General features: G+C 42.4%; 1 protein-coding gene across 1 annotated transcript in view; it reads right to left on the bottom strand.

Moving 5' to 3' along the window:
• The window catches only part of MCCC2 (methylcrotonyl-CoA carboxylase subunit 2), a 66,214-nt gene that overhangs the window by 25,588 nt on the left and 12,973 nt on the right, over positions 1-27,653 (bottom strand). Inside the window, exons 6-11 of the mRNA XM_078884029.1 lie at positions 24,590-24,702; positions 13,237-13,350; positions 11,617-11,681; positions 10,763-10,862; positions 9,676-9,771; positions 6,337-6,409 (exon numbers count right to left, since the gene is read on the bottom strand). Coding sequence (XP_078740155.1) covers positions 6,337-6,409; positions 9,676-9,771; positions 10,763-10,862; positions 11,617-11,681; positions 13,237-13,350; positions 24,590-24,702 — 561 coding nt within the window. The remainder of the gene's footprint in view (positions 1-6,336; positions 6,410-9,675; positions 9,772-10,762; positions 10,863-11,616; positions 11,682-13,236; positions 13,351-24,589; positions 24,703-27,653) is intronic.

Here is a 27,653-nt window from a genome sequence, read left to right as displayed (position 1 = left end):
CCGGAGTATCTCGGCTAGCCCCACCTGTTACCTTTGCCCAAGATGCACCTCCTTCTCTGATTGGTTGGCACTTAACCGTGCCCGTACCCGTGATTCCCTTTCTGACCAGCAGGTGTCACCCTGTCATTACATCACCTCCCCCCCTCATAAAAAAAGATAGCCGTCCCGGCTAATACTAACGAAATTCCAGGTAAGAACACCCCTATACAACACTAAAGTACAGCAATAAAATAGTTAACGAAGCAACGACTCCGGTTTTTCTTAAGCAAGGCGGAACAATCCGCAGGAACAATAAAGAAGCACTTAACAAGGCAAGGGATAACGAGAAAATGGAGAGAAGGAACAAGATGGAGGGAAGAAAAAAAAATCACAAATCAAGCAACAAACCACAATTCCCCCCTCCCTTATACAGCACACAGGGACATTCATTTTTAAAGGAATCTTAAGCATTTAGACCGATTTCGTGACGCCGGTCCGTCGACAGGAACAGTCTTCATCTCCTGCACAGGGTGTGTGCACACCGCCGGAACCCCCGGAGAAGTAGGTGGCAACATCGGCTTCACAGGTGCTGCTGGCTCGGCGGCAGCAGGCAACTCCTCACGTTTGGTGAGGCTTTGAAATCCGTTCACTGTCATGGGCTCGGATGCTGCCGTGCGGCATCTCCTCTCCTCCGACTCCACACCGGGAACGCAGCAACGATGTCCTCCTCCGAAGTCGCACTCTCAGCCGGCTGCACCACGACTTTCCGTGGCGACCACCCCTTCGGCTCCCCGTCACGGCTGGGGTCCCCTGTCCACGCCGCCATTTGAGCCCATCGATGTAAATTCTCGTGGGCCTGAAGACACGTGGCGGCCCATCGGGACACGTCTGTTCGTTTTCGTCACACACCGGCAAGACAACCCCCATCTTTCGTGCCAGTCCCAACATTCTTTCCATGAAGAGCGAGTCGAGGGCTTTCGGATCCACCCTGGGGTAAGCTGCTCCCGCCAACGCCAACAACGTGCTACGGTAGGTGAGAAGCGTCTCGGCCTCCCCTCGCCTACGCTGAAGAAATTTCCTGAGCATGTCGGAAGGCGGCTCGTACACATCTGCCATCTCAGCATAAGCATGTTTGGAAGCAGACTCTTAGCAGTGGGAATAGCCCTGAAAACAGCAAGAGCGTCGTCGTCCAAAACAGTCGGCAGAGCCCTCAGCGCCTCATCTTCTGTCCAATGTACTGATCAGAAAGCCGCTTCTAATCACCAAGTGAAGGCGCTCCAATCGCCTCCTGCCGTAATGAATTCTTTAACCCGAGGTAATCGGCGAGCATGTTTGGTTCCTTTTTCCTCGTTTCTAGTAGCGGACGCCGTGTCTTGCGTATCACGCTTGTTTCGTAAGATGACAAACTCTGTCCACGCCTCCCCCGTGCCGCCCGTAATGGCAGCTTCTGGCTGTACATCCTCCCCACCACGTGTAATGGCGGCCGTCGCGCTTGCGGACGTTCCTGCCAGAACGTCAACTCCCAGCTCCTGGTCACTCCTTCCCGGCGATGTCCGTGCAGCGTGACCCGCGATTCCATTTACCACAGTAACAAACCACTTGTGCAACATTTATGGGAACAACCTCCTGGTCTCAAGTAGTTAAAGGTTTACATTTTTTTATGTTATAATTCAAAATGTCCATTTAAAGAGGAATCTGTAGGGCAATCTTTTGCCTGCTATGCATTATTAAACATTGATATTGTGTGTTCTTTTAACAACTATCAATTACATTCAAGTTAAAACGGAAAAAAAAGCTTCTCAGTCAGATTCTGATCAGTTATAACTCCACATTCCTATGGCAGGGAACATTCAATCGGACAGTAACAGATTTCCCACACACTATGGGACATGTGCTTAGAATGGAACCCAAGTGCATAGCGAAAACTGCCCTACGGTGGATATTACAAGGGAAAAGCGCACGGGGAAGGCCGTAAACCACTTGGTGACACACCATTCAAAACCAACTAAAGACCATGGGCCTGTCTTTGGGGTGAAGCAGACAAAGTCCGGCATGGCGTGGGCTTGTTGCGGCTCCACAGGGAGTGCAGAGAAGTAATGCACAAAGGTGATACTCACTTGAGCAAGGGATGTACTAGCACACTTGTCATTGTATGCATTAAACCCTTTGCAAGGATAACAGCATGCAGATTATTGTCAATAGAATGACAAAAATGTAATGGATTTATCTGAAAAAGTTGTTGTAAGGAGGCCTCGCAATGTAGCCAGATTCGTGACAGATGCAATAGGGGCAAGTAAATGACAGGCACAGACTTGCAGCCACACGATATCATCCAATTAAGGGATTTGATTTGCAATTGTCAATAGCCAAATTGAGTCTGCTTCCAAACATGCGCACATAAGAAGGAGCACGCTGTAGACACAGAGGCACAATCACGGTGGCGTACCATTTTGTCCGCTTGCTAAAAAGGTCAGGCTGGACACTCCCTAATAAGTTATAGATTTTTTCAGTGAGTCATCAACCCAAACGCACCCCCAGGTCTCAGCACTCTGCCACACAAAAGGGCCTTCCTCTGGCACTGCACTCAAGCAGACGTGTTAATTATTGGCAATCCAGTTGATGGAAAGATCCCAGCCCCCCGACACCGTCATTCATCTATGCCGGAAATGTATTAACGATAAGTGTCGTTGGTCTAATTTTGTAACAAATCTAACGTATATCAGCACATCCCTGTGTAAATCCATCACGTGGCTTTCAATCCAATTTAATTGTTCCAACCTGTGTTCTCATGCACTCTTATGAGAGTATGGAGTCTCTTTATACGGGCAGATGTGCAGTCTGGTTTGTGAGCATGTCACAGTGTACACTGCCTGAAAGGGGCTCTAAGCAGTTCATATTGATATCTACCATATGACTTTATAATATATAAACCAATTTTAAAACATAGATCTGTGTAAATGAAAGAGCAATACATTGATTATTTCGGATAAAAATATCCTTGATTTATAAGGAATAAAAGTCATGCATTTGATTATCTAATACAGTCGACCCTTAATATTTGCAGGTTTTATAATCATGGTTTTACGTATTTGCAACAAATGTACTGTAGTGCTATTGAAATTGACGGGGTTGTATTTTAGTTATTCACAGCCGTAGCACGCGAAGATCTGACAAGAAGTAGTAAAGCATGGGAGTGGCATAGATGGTGAGAGCGCGAAAGTTGGGCATGCGACATTCTCCCTCTCAGTCTGCCTTTGTGTGCTGCACTGTTTACATGCTAGTGGTTTCCTTTACAATGTTTTAGAATTCCATAGTATTTAATATTTACTTATTGATATTTGCATTATTATGTTCATCGTTATTAAAGGAAAGTTAAAATAACAAATAATACCATGCAATAAATGTGTAGTGGCTTCAACTGAGTTACAGATGTAGACTTTGGAGGCAGCGCATTTATTTAGTTCCAACACACGGGGTAAACTTCCCCTTAACAGAATAACAACCTAGGGTGGTGACTACCCGGCTAACTACACTAGTTACCACTTAACTGTTACTACGGACCCGGAACCAACAGCATCTGCCCGGGTCGACATGCTGGAAGACTCCGAGAACGGAGATCGTAGACAAAGGGTTTCTTCGCCGGGATGAACAACCCCGATCCCTCTCGGGACTCGGCTTATATTCTCTAAGGCGTGGCCGGCTCCGCCCTTGGCCACGTTCCCCCTTCCAGAACCATCGGTAAGGACCTGGGTCCCAATCACGTGACCCCCCTAGCCCACTCTTGGGGGCCCCCCTGTCATCTTAACCGGTCACGTGTCCTCCCGGATCAACCAGAGTGCCATGGCCTTACACGACCTTCCCCTTAGGTCGGCACCTACACACCGGCACTGATAAATGCATGCTGTAATTTTTCAACTAACAATGGTAAAATTACATACACTGCAGTTCAGAGGAACTCATCATTTCACTGCCACCAACTCTGTTATTGTGCAGTTACAAGCGACTATCCACAATACACACTATATCTCAGCACTCTGGCTCACAGGGACCCCACCCGGACACGCACAATGCATGCATTCAGTAAGGGATGACTTTGAGGTGTTGAATATGAAGACTTTCCTTTTTTGCCATGACATTGCCACATATTGGTCCAATATTGCTATTAATGTGGTGATAACTTTTGCATCCATACAGGTTAACAGATGGCACACTTTAAAATGTCCCTGTAGCATATTATCAAGAGACTCTGGTTGGATTGGAAGAATGTGTTAGATATATTACTTCCCATTAGTCATTTTTGTACAGAAAATAGCACAAATTGCTAATGCAGCTGGCTGCAATCAATTTCGTTTAGTTTTCAGTTTGATGGAATGCATTGTCACGGGAGCAGAACAAACACAAACTTATACAAGTTCATAAGACATTTTGTGTGAAAATGCTTCTAATAGAAGAGCTGAATTGTGGATGTCATCCAAAATGTCAGTGTCCATACCCACCCCCTCCAAATACATGATATTACATCTCGACCTGGAGAAACCTTAATTAAACTACTATTACTCCTTTCTTACTTCACAACCATTTCTCAATCCACTGCTGGATGAAAACCTCACCATGCTGTGTCGGTCATGGGGGTTGTTTTTACCATACTTGACCACACTGATCAGTGTGGGTTGGTTGGTGAAGGAGGGGCGGTTCCAAGACCAGTTGTTAGCTGTGGCAGGGAAGCAAACTCAGGTCACTGAGTACAGAGCACAGTGGACAATCCACTATGTCACTGGTCACCCAAAATTAAGTAATTATTTAATTACATATATCCTTCTCTGTATATATCACAGTACACTCGTCACTGTGTCTGTTTAATGTATCTGTACGTACATTTTAATTGTAATATGATCAGTCTAAACATCTTCTTCTTTCGTATGGTTGATGTAGACGCAGAGCAACAACTACAATTTCACATTCAGGTGGTTAAGCCAGATAACCACGTCAGGAGCAGCCGCGTGCATCGCTGCAATGTGTTCTTCATATTTATAGATCGGAAATTGCGTCATTATATGGTGTATGGTCTGTTCTGGATGACAAAAATCGCACACTGGAGAGATTTTAATTTTCCATTTGTGCATCAGGTATCCGCATCTGCCATGGTTTGTCCAGATGCAGTTTAGGGTGGACTGTTGGCTTCATGGAAGATCAAACCTAGGGACCTTCTGCGTTGGGTCTTTCACAACGTGTTTGTTTGCGAGTTCTTTTGAACTCCATTCGGCTCTCCAAGCTTCATCGGGGTTGAACTCGCATTGTTGAAGGTGAAGCACAATGGGTCCAAACGTGCTTGCGTGATGTCAGGTGATGATGAGGAACGTTATTTAGGTCCTGACTGTTTTCCTCGAAGTCTAAAAATAATTTGCCTGAACTGTTTTAGAACACAGGGCATCTATTATTTAACATTGATTCATGTTTGTGCAATGTTTTCCATTCTTAGGTGACAGCGCTTTTGTTCTGATCCCCATTTGCTTTACTGCTGTACTTTATTTTATTTGTTTTTCTTGTCAGCTTGGTGACCCAGGTTATTCTTGTAAATGAGACTACCCTGGTTCACCAAGCGAACTTGAACGGAGTCACATAATCGCTGAAGATGAACCACTTCATATTTAAACAGCTCAGAATTATATTGAAGTGAAGTTTTCCTACATCTTCTTGATATGGACATCAGGAAGAAGATGTGCATATTTAGGAACACAGCTAAATGAGAGATTCAAATGGAGTTAGTACTAGTGTAGTGACATTGAATGTGTCACTGTAGCGCGTGGCGTTGGGAGATTGTTAGACAATGGAATTAGGGGTAGTAGCCCGTTCTACCAGTTGGACCCGTGGGGCAAGCCCGGACCTTCACATAGCTCTACAAAAATTAACCCGTAAAAACAAAGTTTTTCACTATACATCCTTTATATGCGTGGCGGCTAGAGTCCTCTCGTTCTCTGGCTTGAGATGGCTGCCACCTATGGGTCAGATGATTGTCTGCCAGCATTAAGCAATTGGTAATTAAATATTTTAAAAAATTTCCCTAAACAGTGTAAAATTTTGGAAAAAAATTTTTCACGTAAATTAATTGTCACGCACAATGAGTCTGTGTGGAAAATGTCAGCTCGATTGGATCACGGGAAGTGGGTTAAAAAACGACCGAAAGATTTGCACGGTCGTAAGCAAGCAAGCAAGCACGCAAGCAAGCAAGCAAGCGAACTTAATATAAAGGATTTAATAAATGTTATCAGTTCATGAGTTTGTGCCTATGATATTGAGACAAACAATGACAAGGTTCAGGGCATTGTGTAATTGTCCAAGTCGTACTGTAATATTCACCTGTCACCAGAGTATCACCATACATGGCTTTGAACTCGTCAAACTTGCTGCCATCCACCACTCGAGCAATCACCTGTTGGGGAAAGGGAAGGTGTTTCATATCCCGTAAACATTTAATGAAAAATAAAAACATTCTATAAATAAAGTATGTCACACAGCATTCACCGAATTATGTTCCAGCTACAGTCAAAACACCATATATGTACAGAAGTATCCATAACAATTCCCCATCACAATCGTGGTACACATACAAATAAAAAAACGTCCCAATTAAAAATCATAATTTCCTAATATCGAAGCCACAACTCAACTAAAGTCGCAATGAAAAGCAAGGCTGTTCCTATTAAAGAGATGCATGAAGAGGCTCATACCAGAAGAGACATCACATATTGAAATCAGAACAAGACTTCCCTTGACTGTCCTGTTTTACTCTCACTGTGCTAGATCCATCAAGTATGCTGGTCATTTAATACAAAGGTAAGGAAACGTTACATTAATTATATAAATTTCGTAAGTAAGTACCCTTATAACCTAGGTTATCATGAGTGCGCAATATTCATACAGTCTAAGCTCTAATATACAGTAGGTATTTTTTTGGGTTGGACCGCGTAAATATTTACCCGACGTAACCCAAAAAAGCTACATTATGGATATTGGTCGTGAAAGCCTACGTGTTAAATTGTTAGCTCTATTAAACAATTCTGTCTTGCATTTTCTACTGAATTGGTTAAATGTCCGTAAACAATCTCGAACATGCAGTGGCAGTGAGTTTCAGGTCAATGGAGTGCTGACGGCAGAGCTGCGAGGTCTGAATCTCGCTCTCCGAGTGCACAGAATGCTCAGGTCACCGCAAGCTGCAAAGATGCCGATGATTAACAATGGTGTGTACTAGCAAACACAAGTCAGAATCAGAATCTTTATTTATACCGAAGGAATCCGATTAGCTATGAAGCTCTTTTTCACAGATGTCCAGTAGGGGTGGGTCAGAAAGTTACAACAAACAACACAAAAACACGATAGAAGTGCAAAGTGCATGAAATGTAATAAAATAACTAAGAAGAAATACAACTCAAAACAAAACAATTTGTATTTTACCAGGCAAAGCACACTGAGATATGACCTTATTTTTCAAAAGCGACCTGGCAACAAATGATAGCTCAACAAAGTGGTTTATCATGTGCAAATGTATATCACACAAATCATCTAAAGTAATGTTTCTAAATAGCATGGAGCACACTGTGCCTTTGATGTAACTCAATTTAAGTTTAGATATTTTCTCATAAATCTAAATAAAATACGGTTCTAGAATTAGCACAGAACACCGTATATACACCATGCTTTGTATTAATAATTGTTACACCCAAGTAAAAATATTTGAGCCAATAAAATTTGGTGAAGATATACAGAGAAAGTTGCAATTCAACACAGAGATGCTATTTTAATAAAATGGTTTGCATTTTGCCTGGCTACAATATATTGTGGATTACTTCAGTTATTAAGACAATTATTTTATATTCAATACTTTCTCAATACAATGTGGTGAAGTTAACCTTCCACAATTTGTATGTAGCTGAATACTTTACATTAAGACTGAGATGTACTGTATTTTCATAACAAAACATGTGTGGATTCTAAACTCAAAATCATAACTTACATGACAGAGTAATCTCATTAACACAGATCCAGTACACAATGCTTTTGTCGGTTTTTTTCTTATTCAGGGTTGAACAGACATCTTGCATATTGCCAAGCCAACTAGATAAAGCCATGGTTCTATAATTCCACATTATATAAACAAGCAGTACAGGCTTTGCCATGTAGCCAAATCCTATTTTTCAGAGGTATGGCGAGGGAGATGACTGCACATGATGACACATGCCCAAGCTTCCCAGAGCGGCATTGACACTGCACTTGGTCAAAACCTATGGCATTGAAAGTGCTCATTGTGCAAAGCCCCAGCTTATGCTTTTATTTGCTAAGCCTGTGGTAGCTTAGTTGAGTGATAGCAATGCCAAATGTGACGCTATGGTGCACGTGTATATTTATTACTAATACAAGCCACACTTCAGACCTTCATGGCTGGCTAGTTAGGAGAGTTAGCCCATATGCCTTATCTTATAAAAAATCCTATGAGAGCCCCGTTCAAATTTACGGACAACAGCATGTGCGGATATCAAAAACTAGGCATGCAAAGACGTATGCATTCGTCAATATTGTTTCTCACGTGCACTAAACACGCATTTCATAATGTATGTAATTAGGTATTAGTGATACAAACTACTTTAAAACTAATTTAAAATCTTAATTTGGGAGCTTTCGTGACTGCAGGAATTATTCTTTGGTTCTTTTCGGTTAAGTCACGTCTAAAAATAAAATAATAAATCAAAATAAAACAACACATTACGACGTTTCGATTGCAACACAAGCAATCATCATCAGGCATAAAAGAAATAGCAACAAAAATCTAACTAGAAAACTATAGACCGACATACAAGCAGACAGACATCACAACGGCACACATAGAGAGGAGTATACAGGCACACGAAAATTAAATAACCTAGTAAAATATTGAAATGTGATGTAATACAACACAGAGAGTCGGTTAACACACAATTAACGCATGGCCTGGTTGACTACGTGTTTCAAAATTTGCTAAGTTAGAATTTTAAGTGTGAGCAACAAATATCTAACTAGAAAACTATAGACAGACATACAAGCAGACAGACATCACAACGGCACACAGAGAGAGGACACAAATCGGCTGTGTGAGCAACAAAAATCTAATTTAAAATGTTGGCTTTCGCGACCAATTTTATCCATAAGAGTTTTTTTTTAACGTTAGATCGCGTAAATATAAATACGTTGTTAAACCCGCCACCACCCGACACCGTCAGTTAGTAAGCTTTGTCACGTAAACAAAACATGTCAATTCGTTACTAGTTCAGCACACCAGTGTGTTGGGGAGTAAACCCACAACATTTACAATTCAATTACGACGTTTCGCCAATAAACAACCAGCCTCATCAGGCCACAGCCAGAGTTGTGGAGAAATCCTCCTGTTTCGGTCTTAAATAGAGAGATAAATGTCATCACTTGTGAACCAATCAGGAATAATAACCATTTGTAACTTATGGCAATAACAAGTTTTTGTTAAACTACTGCTGAAAGAAGTCATTCCCTTGTGTATTGGTCATGGAGGTTGTTTAATTATACTTCACCACTCCGGTTAATGCAAGTTGGTAAAGGAGTGGGGTGCCCATTATGTATGTCATATTGACAGCAATATTACAGATTGGGCGTGCTGTGTGTGAAATAATAAAATTGCAGGCAGTACGGTACCTCTCGGATGTCGAAGGAACGCTTCAGGTTTGCTCCCACAATGCCGTACAGCTCGTCGGTTGGAAACAGTGGTTCCTGTGGCTCTTCTAATGTCACCTGCAGCAACGAAATGTGAGATTCCAATGGACTGTGAGTAAGTACCGCCTAAGTTCTGCTATTTCATCACGTGCACTTTGCTACTGCAATGACTGTTCGTGCTCGAGTGAAATAGTAAAAGATTAATTTGAAAATGTGAAAGACAGTTGAAAGCTGTTTAATTTCCATACTTGAATGAGCATCTGAAGAACTCACGTGTGGGACAATCTGTCCACAGACATTGTTATGATCTTTACCATAACTTAAATATTCTTCATTAAAAAGCAGCAATACAAATATGATACACAATTAACACGTAGGCTTTCGCGACCAATAGTATTTGTTATGAATGAGACACATTGGCCACGTATTACATATCTTATGGCTAATACATGGCACCACTTAACATAATATATGTAATACAAATTTTCACATTTATACGTCGGATTCAGGCTTTCTGGCCTCCCTATTTGGGCATTGTAATAATACCTCCTACCCAATGCTTTCCAATTCCTCTACCGAGATCCTTTTGTGATCCAATTGTGATCCAAACATTGAATCGCACAGCAGCATTTGGCGTTGGCGAAATAAAGAGTCCTGTTTGGTACAGGGTGTGATAGGAGAATTCAAGGTAGTCGTGCAACTCACAGTGGCTGCAGATGCCATTGGCTTTCTGGGAACTTATCTCCTTATTGAAATGCAGTAATTTCCCAGTGTCCTGAGACACTGCTTTGGATGTTATTGGCCTAGTGGAGGTTCATTTGCCTCTGATAATACAACATCACAAGGTGAAGACCTTGGAGGTCAGGTGTTGATTGTGCACCAAATATGGGATTCAGCAGAAGGATGGAAACAATAGCAGGTTCTGGTGGTACCAAAGGAATTGGCTGTGATGACCTCTTAACCTTGACCTGGTACACCTTGAATAATTATAAAAGAAAATACTTCGCAAAGCACAAAATCATGATTGTTGACAGGCAGGTGGCGTGACGTGTACAAAGCTGGCACTCACATTAAGATTCTTCTTATAGTTGAGGCTGCGCACCACCTTACGTGCCAGATGAAGTGCATGGTGGTCATCCAAGGCATAATGATCCGTTACGCCAGACTTACTAAACTCACAGACAAGGCCCAAGACACATGCAGGGGCAGAATGCATGAGACTTGCAATGCAAAACTAATTCACGAACAGAGAAATAGGGGCAGTAGTAGCATGATATGCAGAACAATATAGGAATCACTGAAACATACAAGCTCATTCTTGATTTGAAGCTTTCGTGACTGCAGGAATCCATACTCTTTGGTTCTTTCGGTAAAGTCACGTAGGTAGAAAATAAAATAAATCACGACGTTTCGATCGCAACACAAGCGGTCGTCCTCAGGCGGAAAAAAATATAATCCAGTAGTGGAACTGCTGAACTAGCGAGAGAGCAGTTACAACAAGGTTATATATGTGGTGATGGGCAAGCAAGCGGGGTCTGAGCTGGAAAGGAATTCCACTCCCGGACGCAAGCACATCAGTTGTATTAATGGGGGAGATTAGGGAGAGAGGGATTAGGGAGGGAGATTAGCATGAATGAGCATCCAATAGAATTGCATTACTAAGTTAATTTAAAATAGTTAATTATGAATAATAGGTATTATCCATGTTAACCAACCATGAGAAAACAAGTGTGGGTAAAGTTGGAAACACACATTTGACAGAGTGTCACACACGACAGAGTGTCACACACGACAGAGTATCAGACAGGCAGACAGAAAGATGAGTCGAAGGCAGATAAACAAGACAAACACGCAGCCAGGTAGATACACAGACATATGAGACAGAAGCAGAGACAGCTACAAGTGAAGCAGGCCACACCCCACCTGCAGTGGAGATCAGCGCCTCCCAGATCCTCAGCTGTCACCACCTCACCTGTGGCAGCCTTCACCTGCATGCCACCGTGTACACATATCAGGGACGCAGGATGATGATATCAGGTAAATATTGACCAGCATGGTGAAGTATTGTAATAAAAGAAACCCCTATGACTGACAAAGTGTAGGAAATCTTTCATCCAGAAGTGTCTTGATAAAAGGCTGTAAGTCATTATTGTAAATGCACTATTGCCATGTATCAACTCATTATATAAAATTCATATAACAGAACTTATGTAGCCACACAAAGACAACTAACTATTCTTTTTCGATTTAAAGCTTTTGTGACTGCAGGGATTCATATTCTTCGTTCTTTCAGTAAAGTCACGTAGAAGGGTAATAATATTACTTTATTATTTCCCTTCTACGTGACTTTACCGAAAGAACCAAGAATACAACTATTCTTTATGAATTCTTATAGACTTTTGGTGCAAATGCACTCACTGAGAATGTCAAGGACATGGCCATCAAGGCACAATTGTAGGTGGTTTGGCAAGCACCACAGCTCTGTTATGTTTGCTTCAGGCTGAAGATAATTTTTCCAAATAATGATACTCATTTAAGGCTAAGTTGACCCAGGGGAAGCCCAACCAATTTTGGATGCCAATTGCCATCATTATTGTTAATGGCCAGGAATTGACCTGCTGAGCATGTAGAGTGGTGCATGATCTATTAAACCACCGAGGTGATGAATGCTTTTGTGTTTGCATGCAGATACACACAGTACATATAAACACTACATCAACCACAGGCTTCCTATAGGGGTGACATGTTTGTCCATACTCTATTTATAGACGCCAAATTACATTGCTGGAATGAGAATAAGAAAATAATTGCCCTAACTCTCTGAAGCAGGAACCTTCTGTGGACGATATGCACAAGACATAAGGCTCCAACAGATGTCCTGCTTACACAATTATCTACACATTCCACAAGGAGTGACTCACACCATATCTGCATTTGTCATCAACATGCTAAATTCCCCTGTTGATATGTAAACTCCTTTGTCAAGGCGCTCTCCTCCTCCCACCCACCTTAAAATACGCTGCCAAGCTTAGCAGTATTCATTAGGATGCTGTCTTTCCGACAGCTCTGTTCTTCACCCGAGGACGGCTGCTTATATTTTGCGAGCGCGCAAAAATCGCACAAAATCGCTAATTAAACTAATAAAAAGTTGACGGACATGAAAACGGAATAGCGCTTGCTCACAGCGGGGCTTAAGGCGTGGTACCTGGCTATTTTTATTTTACATACACCCCACCGTTGGAGAGCCAAGCGCGCGAACACACACAAACCCACAAACACACCATGCCACAAACCCACACACAATTTGACTTTTTTTTATAGATAATATAACACAAATTAGTGTTATTGTAATGATTACATATCTGTCATGTCCTGAAGGCTTGTCTGGGTTATAAGTACTGCGCTGACTCGGTAGATATGGCTCTTGGTTAAACCTGCCACAAGGTGATAATACAAATGTGGTTGATGATGGTGATAGCAGTAATGTAACGATGGTAAATTTGAATTTCACAATTGAATGAAACATGTAGAGTATGCACATACCAGGGGAGGGCCTCCAAGGAAAATAGTGCCCTGTTTCCGCACGATGATGCTCTCATCTGCCATAGACGGAATGTAGGCGCCACCAGCTGTACATGACCCCATCACCACCGCTATCTATGGAAAGCAGACACAAAACATGCATACAAGCTCATTAGTATGTTACACATTGTGCTTAACAAGGAATGTGGCACAATCCGTGACAGATTAAAGGGGCGCACAATACACTGTAAAAGTGCACAGCACACCCAAATACTATGTGCGGAACAGGGCATATGACGTGGCACACGTCCACAGCACATGGTGCGGACATGTGGTAGACAGCCAGTGGAGACATTGAAACTATACCACCCGAAATTCACACATAGTTCAATTAAGCATGAAATAAACATGATATTATGAATTAACATGGTTTCATCACGTGAGAAAGAATATAAGACTTTTGAAGAAGAAAAAATGTACCAATTATATCAGGTAAAGGGTATTCAAGAAAACCTTGCCCAACGCGAGGGTTACGTTCTTGGAAAATGCTGTGTTAGGAAAAATCACGTTCAATAAATAATGGACCTTATGGGGAAAACATTGTTGCGTTCCAGCTCCTGACAGAGGAATGGAAGCCTCTCCTCCACGGTGAGCATTCGGACATTCCACTGAACATAGTAGCGGGTGGGCGGGGAGGTCGTGTATAAGAGGTCGTGTATAGGTTATTCTGTACGCCACCGCCACCGCGGTGGAGTTTAGAGTAAACTTGCAGGAAGTTTAGATTTTAATTGAGTTAAAAAACTATTATTCTCCTCAGTAGAGTTGGGAGTGGGCGGTGGCTTAGCTTGGCTTTAGTCTAAGCGAGCAGAAGCTTGAGGCCTATTGCTTGTGGTCTTGGCCGTGATCCACGGATCCGAGGTTTAAAACATTTAAATTCGTTTCAGTTTAAGGATAGATTTTTTTAAATTAGATTTTTGTTGGTTTTAAAATCGGAAAGATGATAATTGTCATCTAAAGCCTCAGGGAGAGCAGCAACAGCCACAAGCTACTCAACAAGTTCTTAAATACAGTATTTCTTATACATTTTTACCCCTTTTTTACATGTGCATATTAATGTGCAGATGTCATTTAATGTGAAGTATTATACACCACTGGACTGTATAGTGGGAGGTAGATGGGTACAGTATAGTTGCATAGAGTATCGTGTACGGGTGTACACTATATGCCCTCCCTTCCTTATGTCTGCAAAATGTGGACCCCTCGAATCGAACATCAGCACCAATTAGACACATTCAGGCTGGCCTGCCTATGATCAATCCTGAGTTTAACCAGGCTGGATTTTGTGAAGAGCTCACAAATCCTTTAAAGATCTGGACACAATCTCATCATCAGTGAGCTCCTCCAGCAGCGGGCAAGGCTGTTGGCGAGCGGAGGAGTGATGCTCACAACAAAGAGCAGAGTACCAGGCAGCTAAAATGCAGCAAGATAGCAATGTAGCTGTGCCTCAATGGCAGGTGTCGACACAGGTGATGCATCTGCCAGTCATCTCAATCAACCCATAGCACCTGGATCTGTCCTATGATTTCCTGCCAGTGAGCCTTTGACACTTCACGTGGCCTCAGAGTTCAGCTAGCCTGGCAAAAGTTTCGTGGTGATCTCACTTCCACTTAGTGACGAATGGCGGCTGTTGTATATAGTAAGATCATTGTATATGAGGGGCTGGTAAATCCTCCACCTATCACGAATGCATACCAATAATCACGTTGGAACACCCAATTAAGCTTGTGCTGGAGACTGCGGGGAGGAGAGGCATCTATGACACCTTTTGGCAAAACCCAATTTGGCGCAGCCAAACTTTACCCGTCTCCTTGGGGTTTTTCAAGAAACACCAACAAAACGCTGAGGTTACCCACGTGGAATGTCCCACACACAACATATACATGCATGCACAACTGCATTCAAATACTCTCCCTACACAGACTGTCATAAATAGACAAAGAGAGTGATCCTCCATATAGACTTTTAATAAACAATTAGTGAGCACCTATAAAGGTAGGCACGGCACAAAATGGTTCCATAAAAATACATCACAACCACACACAAAACTCCCATATGCACATGCAAACATTCCCATGCAAACAAATTTAATAACAAAAACAAAGATCCTCCAAATAGCCTTAGACCTTTTGGGGCAAAGTGCTGTTAGCAAGCACTCATTAAGGCTAGCACGGTACATGAGGAGGTGGGTGGTCAACACCACGCCTGACCGCCTTTGTCTTTACTCACCGCACCAAGTACTCATTTGAGGCTGGGTCGACCTAGGGGAGGCACCGGATCGGTTCAGATAATTTTCACTGGTGTTGGCCGTGAGCATCGAACTCGGGTCATCGGGTTTGTAGCACAGTTCTGCCGAGGGATCATAATGGGACATAAATGTTTCTGGCCTCAAACATCACTCCAAGTTGCAACGGCTATCTCCAGCATAAATCCAGATACACTTGAATGACAAGTGTATCTGAGGGTATGGCTTCACTGGCATTTCACTGGCAATCCAACAAGTGCTTGGTTAACTGCCCTTCAAGATTACTTTTGACTTCCAATCTGTCACGCACATATATACATTCATGTGATCGAACAGCAATCTAATGTTCATATATAAAGGAATGGTTCAATGCCATGATTGGCATTTTATGAGGTTCACTGATGTAATTACTTTGATAATGTCACTCTATACTTAGAATTAAGCTAATCAATTTTCGATCTACTGTACTTTTATTTGGATGCTCCAGGGTTACATGGAAGGATGTTCATTGCCAAACATTCTACCGAGATTAGGGGATGTCCTGGTACCTTTTCAGAGCTCCCTGATATTGGGGGTTGTTTTTCATAGACGGCTGTGACAGGATTCTAATTTCATAGGATAATGGGGCCCTGGGACTTAACAGGGTAGGGGAGAACCTTACTACTTCTGGGCTCCTAGCTCAAAGTTGGACAACTGTCTGATCCCTTCTCGAAGACAAGGGTGAGCTGTATATGAAGGTTTATTAGTTTTGAAAGTAAGTGAAGGAAGGATTTCAAATCATAAGAAATGGCTGGTCACACTGTAGTGAATGTGTTTTATAAATCACACGATGAATGTCTGCTCTCATTGATGTAATAAAAACACAGGATGGCCACAATCTCACATTTATAGATATTGGTGTACGATCCACTCAGCGACCTTTGCTGCATGTACTCCAGAGATATTCTCAAACAATATTTTCAAGGTGTTCATCATGGCTTTCTCCATAGCTTCACAAGTTATCAATTGCATGATGTTCCTACCCATTATGATCCTCATGAGTCAATGTTTGTGCTGTTCCTCGTCGGCCTAAATGCTTTGCCTGTAATCTTTTGAAAACCTTCACAAACAATTAATTAATTAATTAAATACAGCAATTTACACATAGGCTGTTTTCTGTAGCATTTGTACACATGCATACGTCTGCAATTACCTGCACGTGTCAACCATGCACATGGATTAATGTCACTGTTTCCGCAGCACAATAGATTTTTGTAAAACTAAGGATGGGTGTTCATATTCTCCACAGGCAATCTGAAATGTTCACACACAATATGCTTCCTTGGTAGAATTTTATAGGTTAAATTGTATACTTTTAATCATGTTTATGCATGAAAGTACTATAATGCCAATTATAGCAAAAATGCATCCAGCTCTTGGCATGCATATGTGGCAGATGAATTAAAAGTTGGGTTTCATTTCCTCAGTCTCTATGCTCTCTTATCACAACATATGTAATATGTTTGCAGAATGACAAATTTGCTCATTAAGGGAGGATGTGGGGATCCCTTGAAATATCAGTAGCAATGTTAGAACTGCATCCAATTACCTCTACAAGCACGCTGAACAATACAAACATTCTCGGATTCATAAAAATATTATTAAACTGATGCCTTCTAGTTAATTAAATTATACACTAGCGGGAAGTACCCGGCGTTGCTCGGGCGAAAAATATATTACAAAACTTATCTTAAAACATTACATATACATACACAGATGCTAAGCTATTGTGAAAGCCCAGTGGGCCATTTGTCCATTTCTCCACCTACAAAATTATAAGAGGCTTGCAGAAGTTCAAAAAGTTAAAGAAAGTGAGGGGTAAATAGTTGATAAAAAAGGTTTCCCATAAACAAATATTTTTACGCCAGCGTAGGTATATATAACTACACACCTAGATACAACAGAGTAAGTAGTATCTACTGACTCTGTAGTTGTATCTACTGACTGCGCAGTAGTATCTACTGAGCCAGTAGTAGCCACTGACTGTGTAGTAGTATTTAGTGACCGTAGTAACAACTGACCGTAGTAGTATCTACTGGCTCTACAGTACTATCTACCGACTCTATAGTAGTAACTACTAACTCTATAGTAGTATCTGCAGACTCTATAGTAGTCTCCACTGACTATAGTAGTAACTACCAAATCTATAGCAGTATCTACTGAATTTATAGCAGTAGCTTCTGACCGTATTAGTATCTACTGACTGTATAGTAGTATCTACTGCCTGTAGCAGTATTTACTGACCGTAGTGGTATATACCAGAGGTGTGGACTCGAGTCATGTGACTTGGACTCGAGTCAGACTCGAGTCATGAATTTGATGACTTGCGACTCGACTTGGACTTGCATAACAATGACTTTGTCCCACCTATGAGATGTGGACTCGAGTCATGTGACTTGGACTCGAGTCAGACTCGAGTCATGAATTTGATGACTTGCGACTCGACTTGGACTTGCATAACAATGACTTTGTCCCACCTCTGGTATATACTGACCGTTTTAGTATCTACTAACTCTAAAGTCGTATCTACCAACTCGATAGCAGTATCTACTATCACTACATCAGTGCATACCGACTGTGGTAGTATCTGCTATCGCTACAGCAGTGCATACTGACTGTGGTGGTTCCTGCTATCACTGCAGCAGTGCATACTGACTTTGGTGGTACTTGCTATCACTACAGCAGTGCATACCGACTGTGGTGGATACCTGCTATTACTGCAGCAGTGCATACCGACTTTGGTGGATACCTGCTATCACTGCAGCAGTGCTTACCGACTGTGGTGGTACCTGCTATGACTACAGTAGCGCATACCGACATTGGTAGTACTGCTTTTACTACAGCATTGCATACCGACTGTGGTGGTTCCTGCTATCACTACAGCAGTGCATACTGACTGTGGTGGTACCTGCTTTCACTACAGTAGTACATATTGACTCTATAGCAGTATATATCGACTCTAAAGCACAAACTACTAACCTGACAGAATGCCGTCGTGAGGCCTAGTAACGTGTAGAGCCCCAGTCCTCGCCTAGATTGCCCAGCCAGCCGAGGTGGCACCTTGGCAGGCTGGGGGCTGGGCCGCTTCCCCCCCCGCCCCCCACCATGCCCCCGCCCGCTCTACAATAATAGTATCTAAACGCTATAATATTCACTGTTTTAGAATGGGTTCTCGTCGCCGGGCCCCCAGGCAGGACAAGGGCAGGTTTGCCGGGGGCCCCGGGGATGACTTGAAGTTGGCCTAACGGGCGCGGTCCCTCCCGGAATGAAGATGGGAGAGGGGAAGCAGATGTCGGCCGCTCCCTCCCCATTCGATGGCTTTCCGACGGCGTGACAGGCAGCTCCACGGTCGTCAAGTGCTGGATTCCTTTGGGCTTGGAGGAGCGGAGGTCGGCGGGGTGGAGAACGATGGAGGCGCGACGAGCTGTCCCGGCTCGGCATGGCATCCTTTGCAGCAGGTGATGGGCGCCTTCCACGGGGAAGAGACGACCTTCCCCTGCAGGTATCCGCATCTGCCATGGTTTGTGTGAATGCAATTTAGGGTGGGCCGTGAGCTTCATGGAAGATCACACCCAGAGATCTTCTGCGTTCGGTCTTTCAAAAAGTGTTTTTGAGTTATTCTGAACTCCATTCAGCTCTTTAAGCTTCATTGGGGTTGAATTTGCATTGTTTAAGGCTAAGTAAATGGGTCCAAAAGGGCTTGCATGACTTCAAGCAATGACAAGGGATGTCATTGAGGTCCTGATAAATGGGAAGGCGACTATTTTCCTCAATTTGCAGGACTTCCCAGGGGGTTGCAGCATTCTGGCGGATGGGTGGGGGAGAGATGTATGACAGCACGGGCAAACAGGGTATTGGGGTCGACTTGAGTGTTCCAGTGATACACCGCATTGCAGTTTTCATTTGGACATCAACAAGTCGAGTGTGACTACTTCTGGTCCATGCTGGTGCACAGTATTCAGCTACAGAGTCCACAAGGGCCATCGTTGATGTTTGTAGCACTGGTGCTGATGCTCCCCAGCTTGTGCTCGCCAGTTTCTCGACCAGGTTGACCCTTGTTTTGGCCTTGGCGTCTACCATTTTCAGGTGGTCATGGAAGGTTAGCATAGGGCCCAGCTTAGCTCCAAGATAGATTGGAGTGCAGTCGTGTTGCACAGTATTGCCACAGAAAGTCACTTTCAGAGTGTGCTTGGCACTCCTATTATCAAGATGAAATGCAGTGACTGTTGTTTTGTGGGGATTTGGATTGAGCCAACATTTCTGCATATATAAAGTTGAGTGACTCGTTTGGCGGCATGTAACTGGTGTCGACGTTGAAGAGCATTGGCGCGAGTACTGAACCTTGTAGCAATCTATTGTTCAAGAACCGGAGCGAGCCGACTTTGTCGCCCATACAGACACACAGTTGCCTACTGCGCAGCATCGTCTCAATCAGGTTTATTGTTTCGAGGCAAGGAATGATCCTTGTGAGCTTCACCATCAAGCCCTTAATCCAGACCACGTCGTAGGCCAATGACAAGTCCACAAAGGCTGTGCCGGTCTTGGATTTGTTCTGGAATCCGGCCTTAATGTGCGTCGTAAGGGCCAAAGCTTGGTCAACTACGCTGCGTCCAGGCCAGAATCCTGCTTATTATTCAGGAATCACTGACTCGAGAAGAGGGCTGATTTTCCAGAGGATAATGCATTCCAGGAGTTTATAGGTCATGCACAGGAGTGATATTGGCCTATAGCTTCCCGGGTCGTTGGTTGTCTTGGGTATTGCAATGACCATCGCCTCCTGCCATGCTTTTGGGACATCCAGTTTTCATGGTTTTAGTGTACAGGTTTGCCAGCCATTGGAGTCCCCTATGGCCTAAGAGATGGAGGAATTCCCCCAGAATTTCCCCAGAATTCCTCCATAATAATAATTAATTCCTCAAGTGTCGAAGGTTTGCTGGCAGGAGTTCACGGGACATACCCAGGTGCCATGGTTTGACTGAAATGAGTGGCAGATGCACCACCTGTGCTCCCTACACAAGAACTGACACACACTGAAGTAGGAGAGCCATAAAAAAAACGGTAAGAGTAAAAATTATGAAGAAATTTTAATCTAAGATTCATGAGATAAATAGAAAAGAACAGTAGTTTAATACAGTGAGAGTCAGAAAATAGATAGAAAATTAGGTGGCCGTTACATAGTGGCAGACAGGAACAGCGAAATGCTCGAGTTCCCTGCAAACCCGATAGGTGTTTTCAATAAGTAAAACATCTGTGGCAAATCGGGTGGGGGTTTAAATGAATAAAACACCTGCATGCTCAATTATATCTACAGGGGGATTCTGCAGTGTCGGGTTTTGTTGTGTGTGGGGGCTGTCATAGTGTCTATTGGTCACCGATGCAGACACATGCTCCCCAGAGGAGCACTTAAAGTGTTGCTCTCACATGACCCCACTCGTGTTCCAGATTCGTGGAGTTGTCCAGTTATCTCAAACAGCCATGTGATACAGAAGGGGACAAGAAAACAACACAACTTTATATCAATCGTCTCTGAAAATGTTTTATCCGGTCCGTTCATATTCATGAATTATATCATGCTCTCCAGCATGCATTTTTTCTTTGGAAATACTTTTTTATACGAATGCATATTACCTGCTATGACAAATGGATTGGAAACCTGCAGATTCATGAAAATGGAAAGTGTGCAAAAACAGAAGTGTTCAAATAAAAAAAGTGCAAACTTGGAATTACATTGAGAGACAGAAACAGGAATGCATGGATTAGAGAACACACAAAGGTTAAAAAAGTTATTTTAACTGTTAAGAAGAGTATGTGGTCTTGGGAAGCATGTGTCTGAAGAAGGAACGATGGCCAATGGTCGAAAATAATGATGGAATGGCAGCCAAGGTAGAAAACACGCCTGAGAGGGCATTCACTGATGAGATGAAATCAGCTCGTGTGCAGGTGCTGGGTGCATTGATACATCATATCAATCAATCACTATTTATTTGATGTGCCAATATCACCCTCAATAAAGTAGGCATCAGTGCACGTTACAGCAGAATAGGAACGGTACAGGGGGCATAGAGCAACAGTAATGAAAAAAGAAACCCGTCACGACCTCAGCTGCTAACACAGATTGAGCAAAGTAAATCGTAGGAACGTGGAGGATGGTGGTGGCATAGGGAGGCCTTCATCCAGCAGTACATTGATCAAGGCTTACGATGATGTCTTTATCGTCCAAGTTACGCAATATAAAATCACACGGCGCATAATGTTGCATGCAATGCAGGTGTCTCTTGATGGTGTCACACAATAATATCAGAGATGAATACATGATATTGCAAGACACAAGATGATGTCACATGCCATGGGATGAGCACATGGTGTGGGGTAATTCCAAAATAGCTGTATAACTTTAGAATAAAATTTTGTTCATATTAGATCTTCCTTACAAGAGTTATTAATGACTCCCCTTTACAGACAGACAGAAGACGAATATAGCTGATCCATTAACGCCTTCAACCTTAGTTGTAAAAATGTAAAAATTAAATTTTCCAAAGAAACTGGGAAATATGGTACGAAACAATCAGGCATATAAACTAGGATTAAGACAGAATATTTCTTGTGGATGGCTCATTCTCTAAAAATATATTTTAAAAGTGCAAGTATATACAGTGCAAAGGTAATATACAAAAGAAGAGAATGACTAACAAAAAGCAATTAAAACGAATTCAAGGTTTTTAATTACAGTTTTAAATTGTCAAAGCAGATTTAATAAAGCAGAATCCTGCTACTTGATAAATTTGGCATGGCTGTTGTAAAATGCATAATTTACTATTTAAAGCTTGAACTTTGTTTACTCTTTTAGTGAAATAATTATTTGTTCTTTTTGGTTACAATTCATCAATGAACCTTTGCACCTTTTACAACTCTAAATAGTCGTGGTGCACATATGCTACCTTTAAATATTTATTGAAATGTTAGTCTTTGTTTCAAAAGGAAAGTGCGCCACTCTGTGACAATCGATGGTAGAATATATATTTTTTAAGACTAACAGTGCAGTCCTGCAGTTGCGTGCTCATGCCACTGCCAGCGGATGGGCCTCCAATGGACAGAGCTCAAGAGAAACGCCCTAGAGGGTATTTTGGCTGGCCAGGCATATTGGAAAAGGTGGAAGTACCCACACTTTACCCCCCACACACGACCTGCCGATCGACTGTGGTATACCCATTAAACTGCTGGGTGCGCAGACAGGGGGGGGATACAAGAAACTTGCTCCATTGGGGCGCGCAATAGCGAGATGTTAACTACCTCGCCTGGTATGTAGGAGGTTGTGGGTTAGATCCCAACCCTGACGCCTGCTGTATATTTTGAGTTTGCATGTTCTCCCCATGGTCGTGTGGATTTTTCTCTGGGTCCTCCGGTTTTTCCCTCCACGATTTGAAAATGTGATTAGAGTATTTGGCTGCTATAAAATTTGACATAAGCCAATTCATTGAGGTATAATTTGTGGCCAGGTAGCTTCTGAAAAAGAGCTATATAACTCAGTGGGCCTTACCTGCTAAAATAAAACAATGTTATAGTGTCCACCCCTGCCACTCTACTTGCCCTGCCTACTACCCGTAAGCCTCATTATTCATGAGCAAAGACACATGTTTTATAGCAGAGGAAACATGAAGATTGTTACACCCTCACTCCAAGAATACAAGAGAAATAACGTGGAGAAGAGAGAAGTCTGACACTGACATGGAGCAGTGAAGACTCCAAAAATGTACGCGTAACAAACACTGAACATGGAGGTGGTGAAGAAGCTCTGGGATCATGCGTTTTGTGTGTACAGCTTTCCCGTGAGGTTATTCAGACAAAGGGACCAACTTTGAAAGTGATCTAATTGCATAAGTGGTCAACCTGTCAGGTGTAAACATCCGGGTAGTTAGGTTTCCTCCTACACGCCAAACACTCATGAATCGAATTGGCCTCATGAAAACAGTTAAAACCTAGTGAGTCCTCACATGTGCACTGGGCAGAGCTCATCTCGAAGAGAGGTTCTGAGACAATAGTAATTTTATTTATTTATATTTCACTCACTCAGGGGTGATGTTAATGGGATCTAATTATTATAACATGCCACAAATGCACGAAACACAAACATCACGAAAACCTTTAGAAAAACAAACTTTTCTTAACACAAACAAGCATTGCTTGAATGCAATATTTGTGCAATATTTGTGCAATAAAAGGGGCACATTTTGTTATGGACAACACTGCCACTGTTTGGTGAGCAGAGTGGAGGGTTTCTGTTTTGGTGTTGAGTTTTTGGACGTGAATATGAGATAAGAAGCATGTGAGAGCTATGAGCGCGGATAAAGATTCTGTAGGGGAAATATATATATGTGTACATTAAACCAGATATTAACATAATGAGGATTTACGAATTACATTTAGTATCATGCTAACAGAGCTAGAGTTAATTCCCAATTAGTAAGCAGTATATTCTTTCAAAAATCAAACAGTTCAACTTATATAGCGATGAATTCTAAATTATTACCTCTAAGATAATTTCATCACCATCACCTGCCATGATCTATCCACTGCTGGATGAACACCTCCTCTGTTGTTGTCCCTTGTTGGCTTGTGTTGCAACAATCCATCTTACTCCTACACATGAGTTGATCTCATCATCCTATCTCTTTGGTGGACATCCTCTTGGGTGTGTTCCTTCCAATGGCTGCTACTCCATCATGAGTCTCGACCAACGGCCCCGATCCCTTATAGCAATGTGTCCTGTCTAAGCCCACTTACTTTTCTCAAATAAAAAATATGTATCTAATTGTACATATTCTCTGATACATGTGTTTTTGTCTCTCACTGTTTTCCTGGCATGGACCACTCCAAGCCTTATATGAAACAAGGCGCACAACTTGTATACACAAGTAATGTGACATCTGTTTAATTACTATTTCTGCAGTAACAATAATCACTGGAGAGTCTCCAGAAGGATTTGCCAGGACTAAACTATGTCCAGCCCATTGTGTTGAACTTCGACGATGGTACCTGTGAGATGCCCTCTGATGAAAGGTTGGCTTGGTTGAAGAAGATTCTGCCAAAGTGGTCCCGGTCTGGGAACACATCAGCTTGCCGCGGTAGATTGGCCCCACCAGAGTCCACTGTAGAGAATAGGGATTGTCAGTACCACTGTGCGATACCCAAGCTGTTAGTTATCTGTAACTTACATTTAGATGTCGGAAAAATAACGAATCACTATGTAACATTTATATGCATGTTAGTAATTTTTTTCTTCATAGTAGTGGTTTTAAAAGATAAAGTTGCATGCTGACAATAACTTGCTCACACCGCTGTTTGCAGAAGCGGTTTCACTGGAGAGAGCTATAAAGGGCCTCTCGGTGTGTTTTGGCCTACTCTTCCACCAGTCATCTTGGAAGAGGTGGGAGTACAGACACTTTTCTGCAGCACACGTTACCTGCTGATCAACTAACTTGTAAAAATAAATCAATGGCCCTAAACAGTTTAGCAATTCTTTTTGGGGCTTCAATCGGACAACCTCATGAGAGGTCGATATCACCGAGGACCACACTCAAAGGGCGGCCCAGGAGAGGCCTCTCTCAACGCCTTCAACCAGGAAACCGGCCATTTGCACGACACAAGAATGCAGATTTAGGCCCTTATTTTCACACTGACTTCAGTTTGCATTATAAATCTGCCACATTGACCGTCTCCGTGACTTTTGCAAAACACGCTGCCACCGGATTAATTTAGCCTGAGAGGAGCATATATTTTCCTTTCATCCTTCAGGTCATCAAGGGCAGAGCCTGCAGCACCTGATGCCAGACCTCTTGCTAAGCGACGAGATCTGCCTTCAGCAGCACCGGCCACGCCTGGCCCACTTGCATATTCAGGAGATCTAAAAACCATGACGTCCTTGGCCAGTTGGGGCGATCAGGATTGCGCAGAATCCCTCTCTCTATTTTGTCGAGAACTTTGGGGAGAAGTATTCCAGGGTCCCCAACCACCTACCACTGGCATGATATGGCATCCGACACTATGGCCCCTTTTTGGTGGAACTTGGATGCAAAGTTTTTCAGCTTGGCGTTCTCTTTGAATGTGAACCAGTCCACTTAGGGTCGGCTGAGAACGAAACCGAGCTCTTGCAGTGTTTCAATCCATTCTGCTGTCTTATCGAAGGCTTTCCTTGAGCCTGTCCATAACAGGTCATCCAGACGAGGGTAGACATCGTGACCGTCCTTTTCTTAGATGGGCCACTAATACTACTAGGACCTTTGTGGATATTCTGGATAACATTGATAGCTAGTCTCAATGAAGTGCATTCCCAGGACATTAAAACAGAAAAACTTCCAATCTGCCATTATGAACCTCCTGTTCCAAAGGTGCCTGTTTAGGCTAAATCCAGGATAGCCCTAACCCCCCCCCCACCGAAACCTTTGAAACTCTGAAGAACCTCAAGCAAATACCTAACCCCCACTGACCCATAAGCCTCTTCAGTATATTGAGATATATTTGGCTTCTGTATATTTGGAGTTTGCATGTTCTCCCTGAGGTTACATGAATTTTTCTCCGGGTCCTCTGGATTTTTCCTACACGATTTGAAAAATGTGATTAGAGTATTTGGCTGCTATAAATGTCCACATGATAAGCTACTTCTTTGAGCTATGATTTGTGACCAGGTCATATAAGCTATGCAGCTCAATGGCCCTTAACTGGTAAAATACAAAGTTTAGTTTCAAAAAAATAATATTTTCATTTTTAGTTTAGTTTGGTAAGCATGGTATTGGCATGGCCTTCGCATTGCTGATGGACAGGTAAAGCATTTTGAGGGCCTTTCTCAGAGCTATAAGTTGCCGCATTATGTGTTGTTTTGCAGAAATGTTCCAGATTAATTTGGGAAAATATTATCTTATAACTGTAATGTTTCACATATGCGTTCATTTTTCAAATTGTACAAAAAAAATTGGAACCGGACTCCACAATGTGGAGTCGAATGTGGTGGAGTTGCTTGAGTCCCATGGTGAGGAGCTGTCAAATGAGGATCTGATGCAGCTGGAACAACAATGAGCCCAGGAAGAGGCCAATGAAACGATACCACCACTACCACCAATATTAACTTCAAAAAGATTGTCAGAGGCTTTTATTTATTTGGAAGCAGAAATGGACATCTTCAGAAAAGATGATCCAACCAGAAAATCCGGCTCTCGCGTTAATATGACATTAACCAGTGGCATTCACTGCTTCGAAGAGCTGTACCAGCAAAAAAAGAAAACGCTGTACAGCTGTCTTTGGACAGAATTTTTTTTATGTTCTACAATCAAGCCAGAAGGTCCAGATGATCCTGCCCCTTCATCTGCATAACTCTATCACCGCTGGATCAGCAAGCTCTTCAACCATCTCTGGCAATTTTTTATTTATTTAGCATACATTACGAGTTAATATGCACGTTAACTTATAATCATTTGCATTTTTGTACACTTCATGACATTTTGTCAAGCATTTTTTTCCAGAAATGTCATCTAGGAATGCAACCCCTGATTGTAACATGTCTATGGGAAATTAGAGTTTGTTTGAAGTATTGTTGAGTTAAGTAGCATTTCCCAGGAACGCATCCCTTATGTATATTAGGGGATTCCTGTATGGATAGAGGATACAATTTGTTAAATGCCAAGCTAATCCCCTAACCATGATGTAAACTTTCAGGCTTAGATTAGAGGTTACACACTTCAAGCAATGGAGGACGTGAATGTATTTTTGCTAGTGGAGCATACTTCAATCCTGCGAATTAAACACTCACAAATGTAATCGGGGAAACACATAAAAATGTAACAAGGCAGAAAAATCATGCATATGCATGGCTTATGTAATGCTTTACGTGTTGGAAATATTTACCTTTCGAGCCGTATGAGATTATATCACACGGTGAATGGCATGTGATGTCTTCGGCATAGTCGACAAGAATGATCCTTTAAGCACTAATTTTATTCACCCAGTTGAGCAACCGTTTAATCTATTTGACCAGTTTTGTAACGTAACGCAACTTTATACTCAAGTTTTGTTGATATTGGATCATCTTTATGAGAATTGTGAGCCC

This window comes from Lampetra fluviatilis, chromosome 3, assembly GCF_964198595.1.
Source record: "Lampetra fluviatilis chromosome 3, kcLamFluv1.1, whole genome shotgun sequence".
In the NCBI taxonomy this organism is placed as follows: Eukaryota; Metazoa; Chordata; class Hyperoartia; order Petromyzontiformes; family Petromyzontidae; genus Lampetra; species Lampetra fluviatilis.
This window is presented reverse-complemented; position numbering and strand designations above follow the sequence as displayed.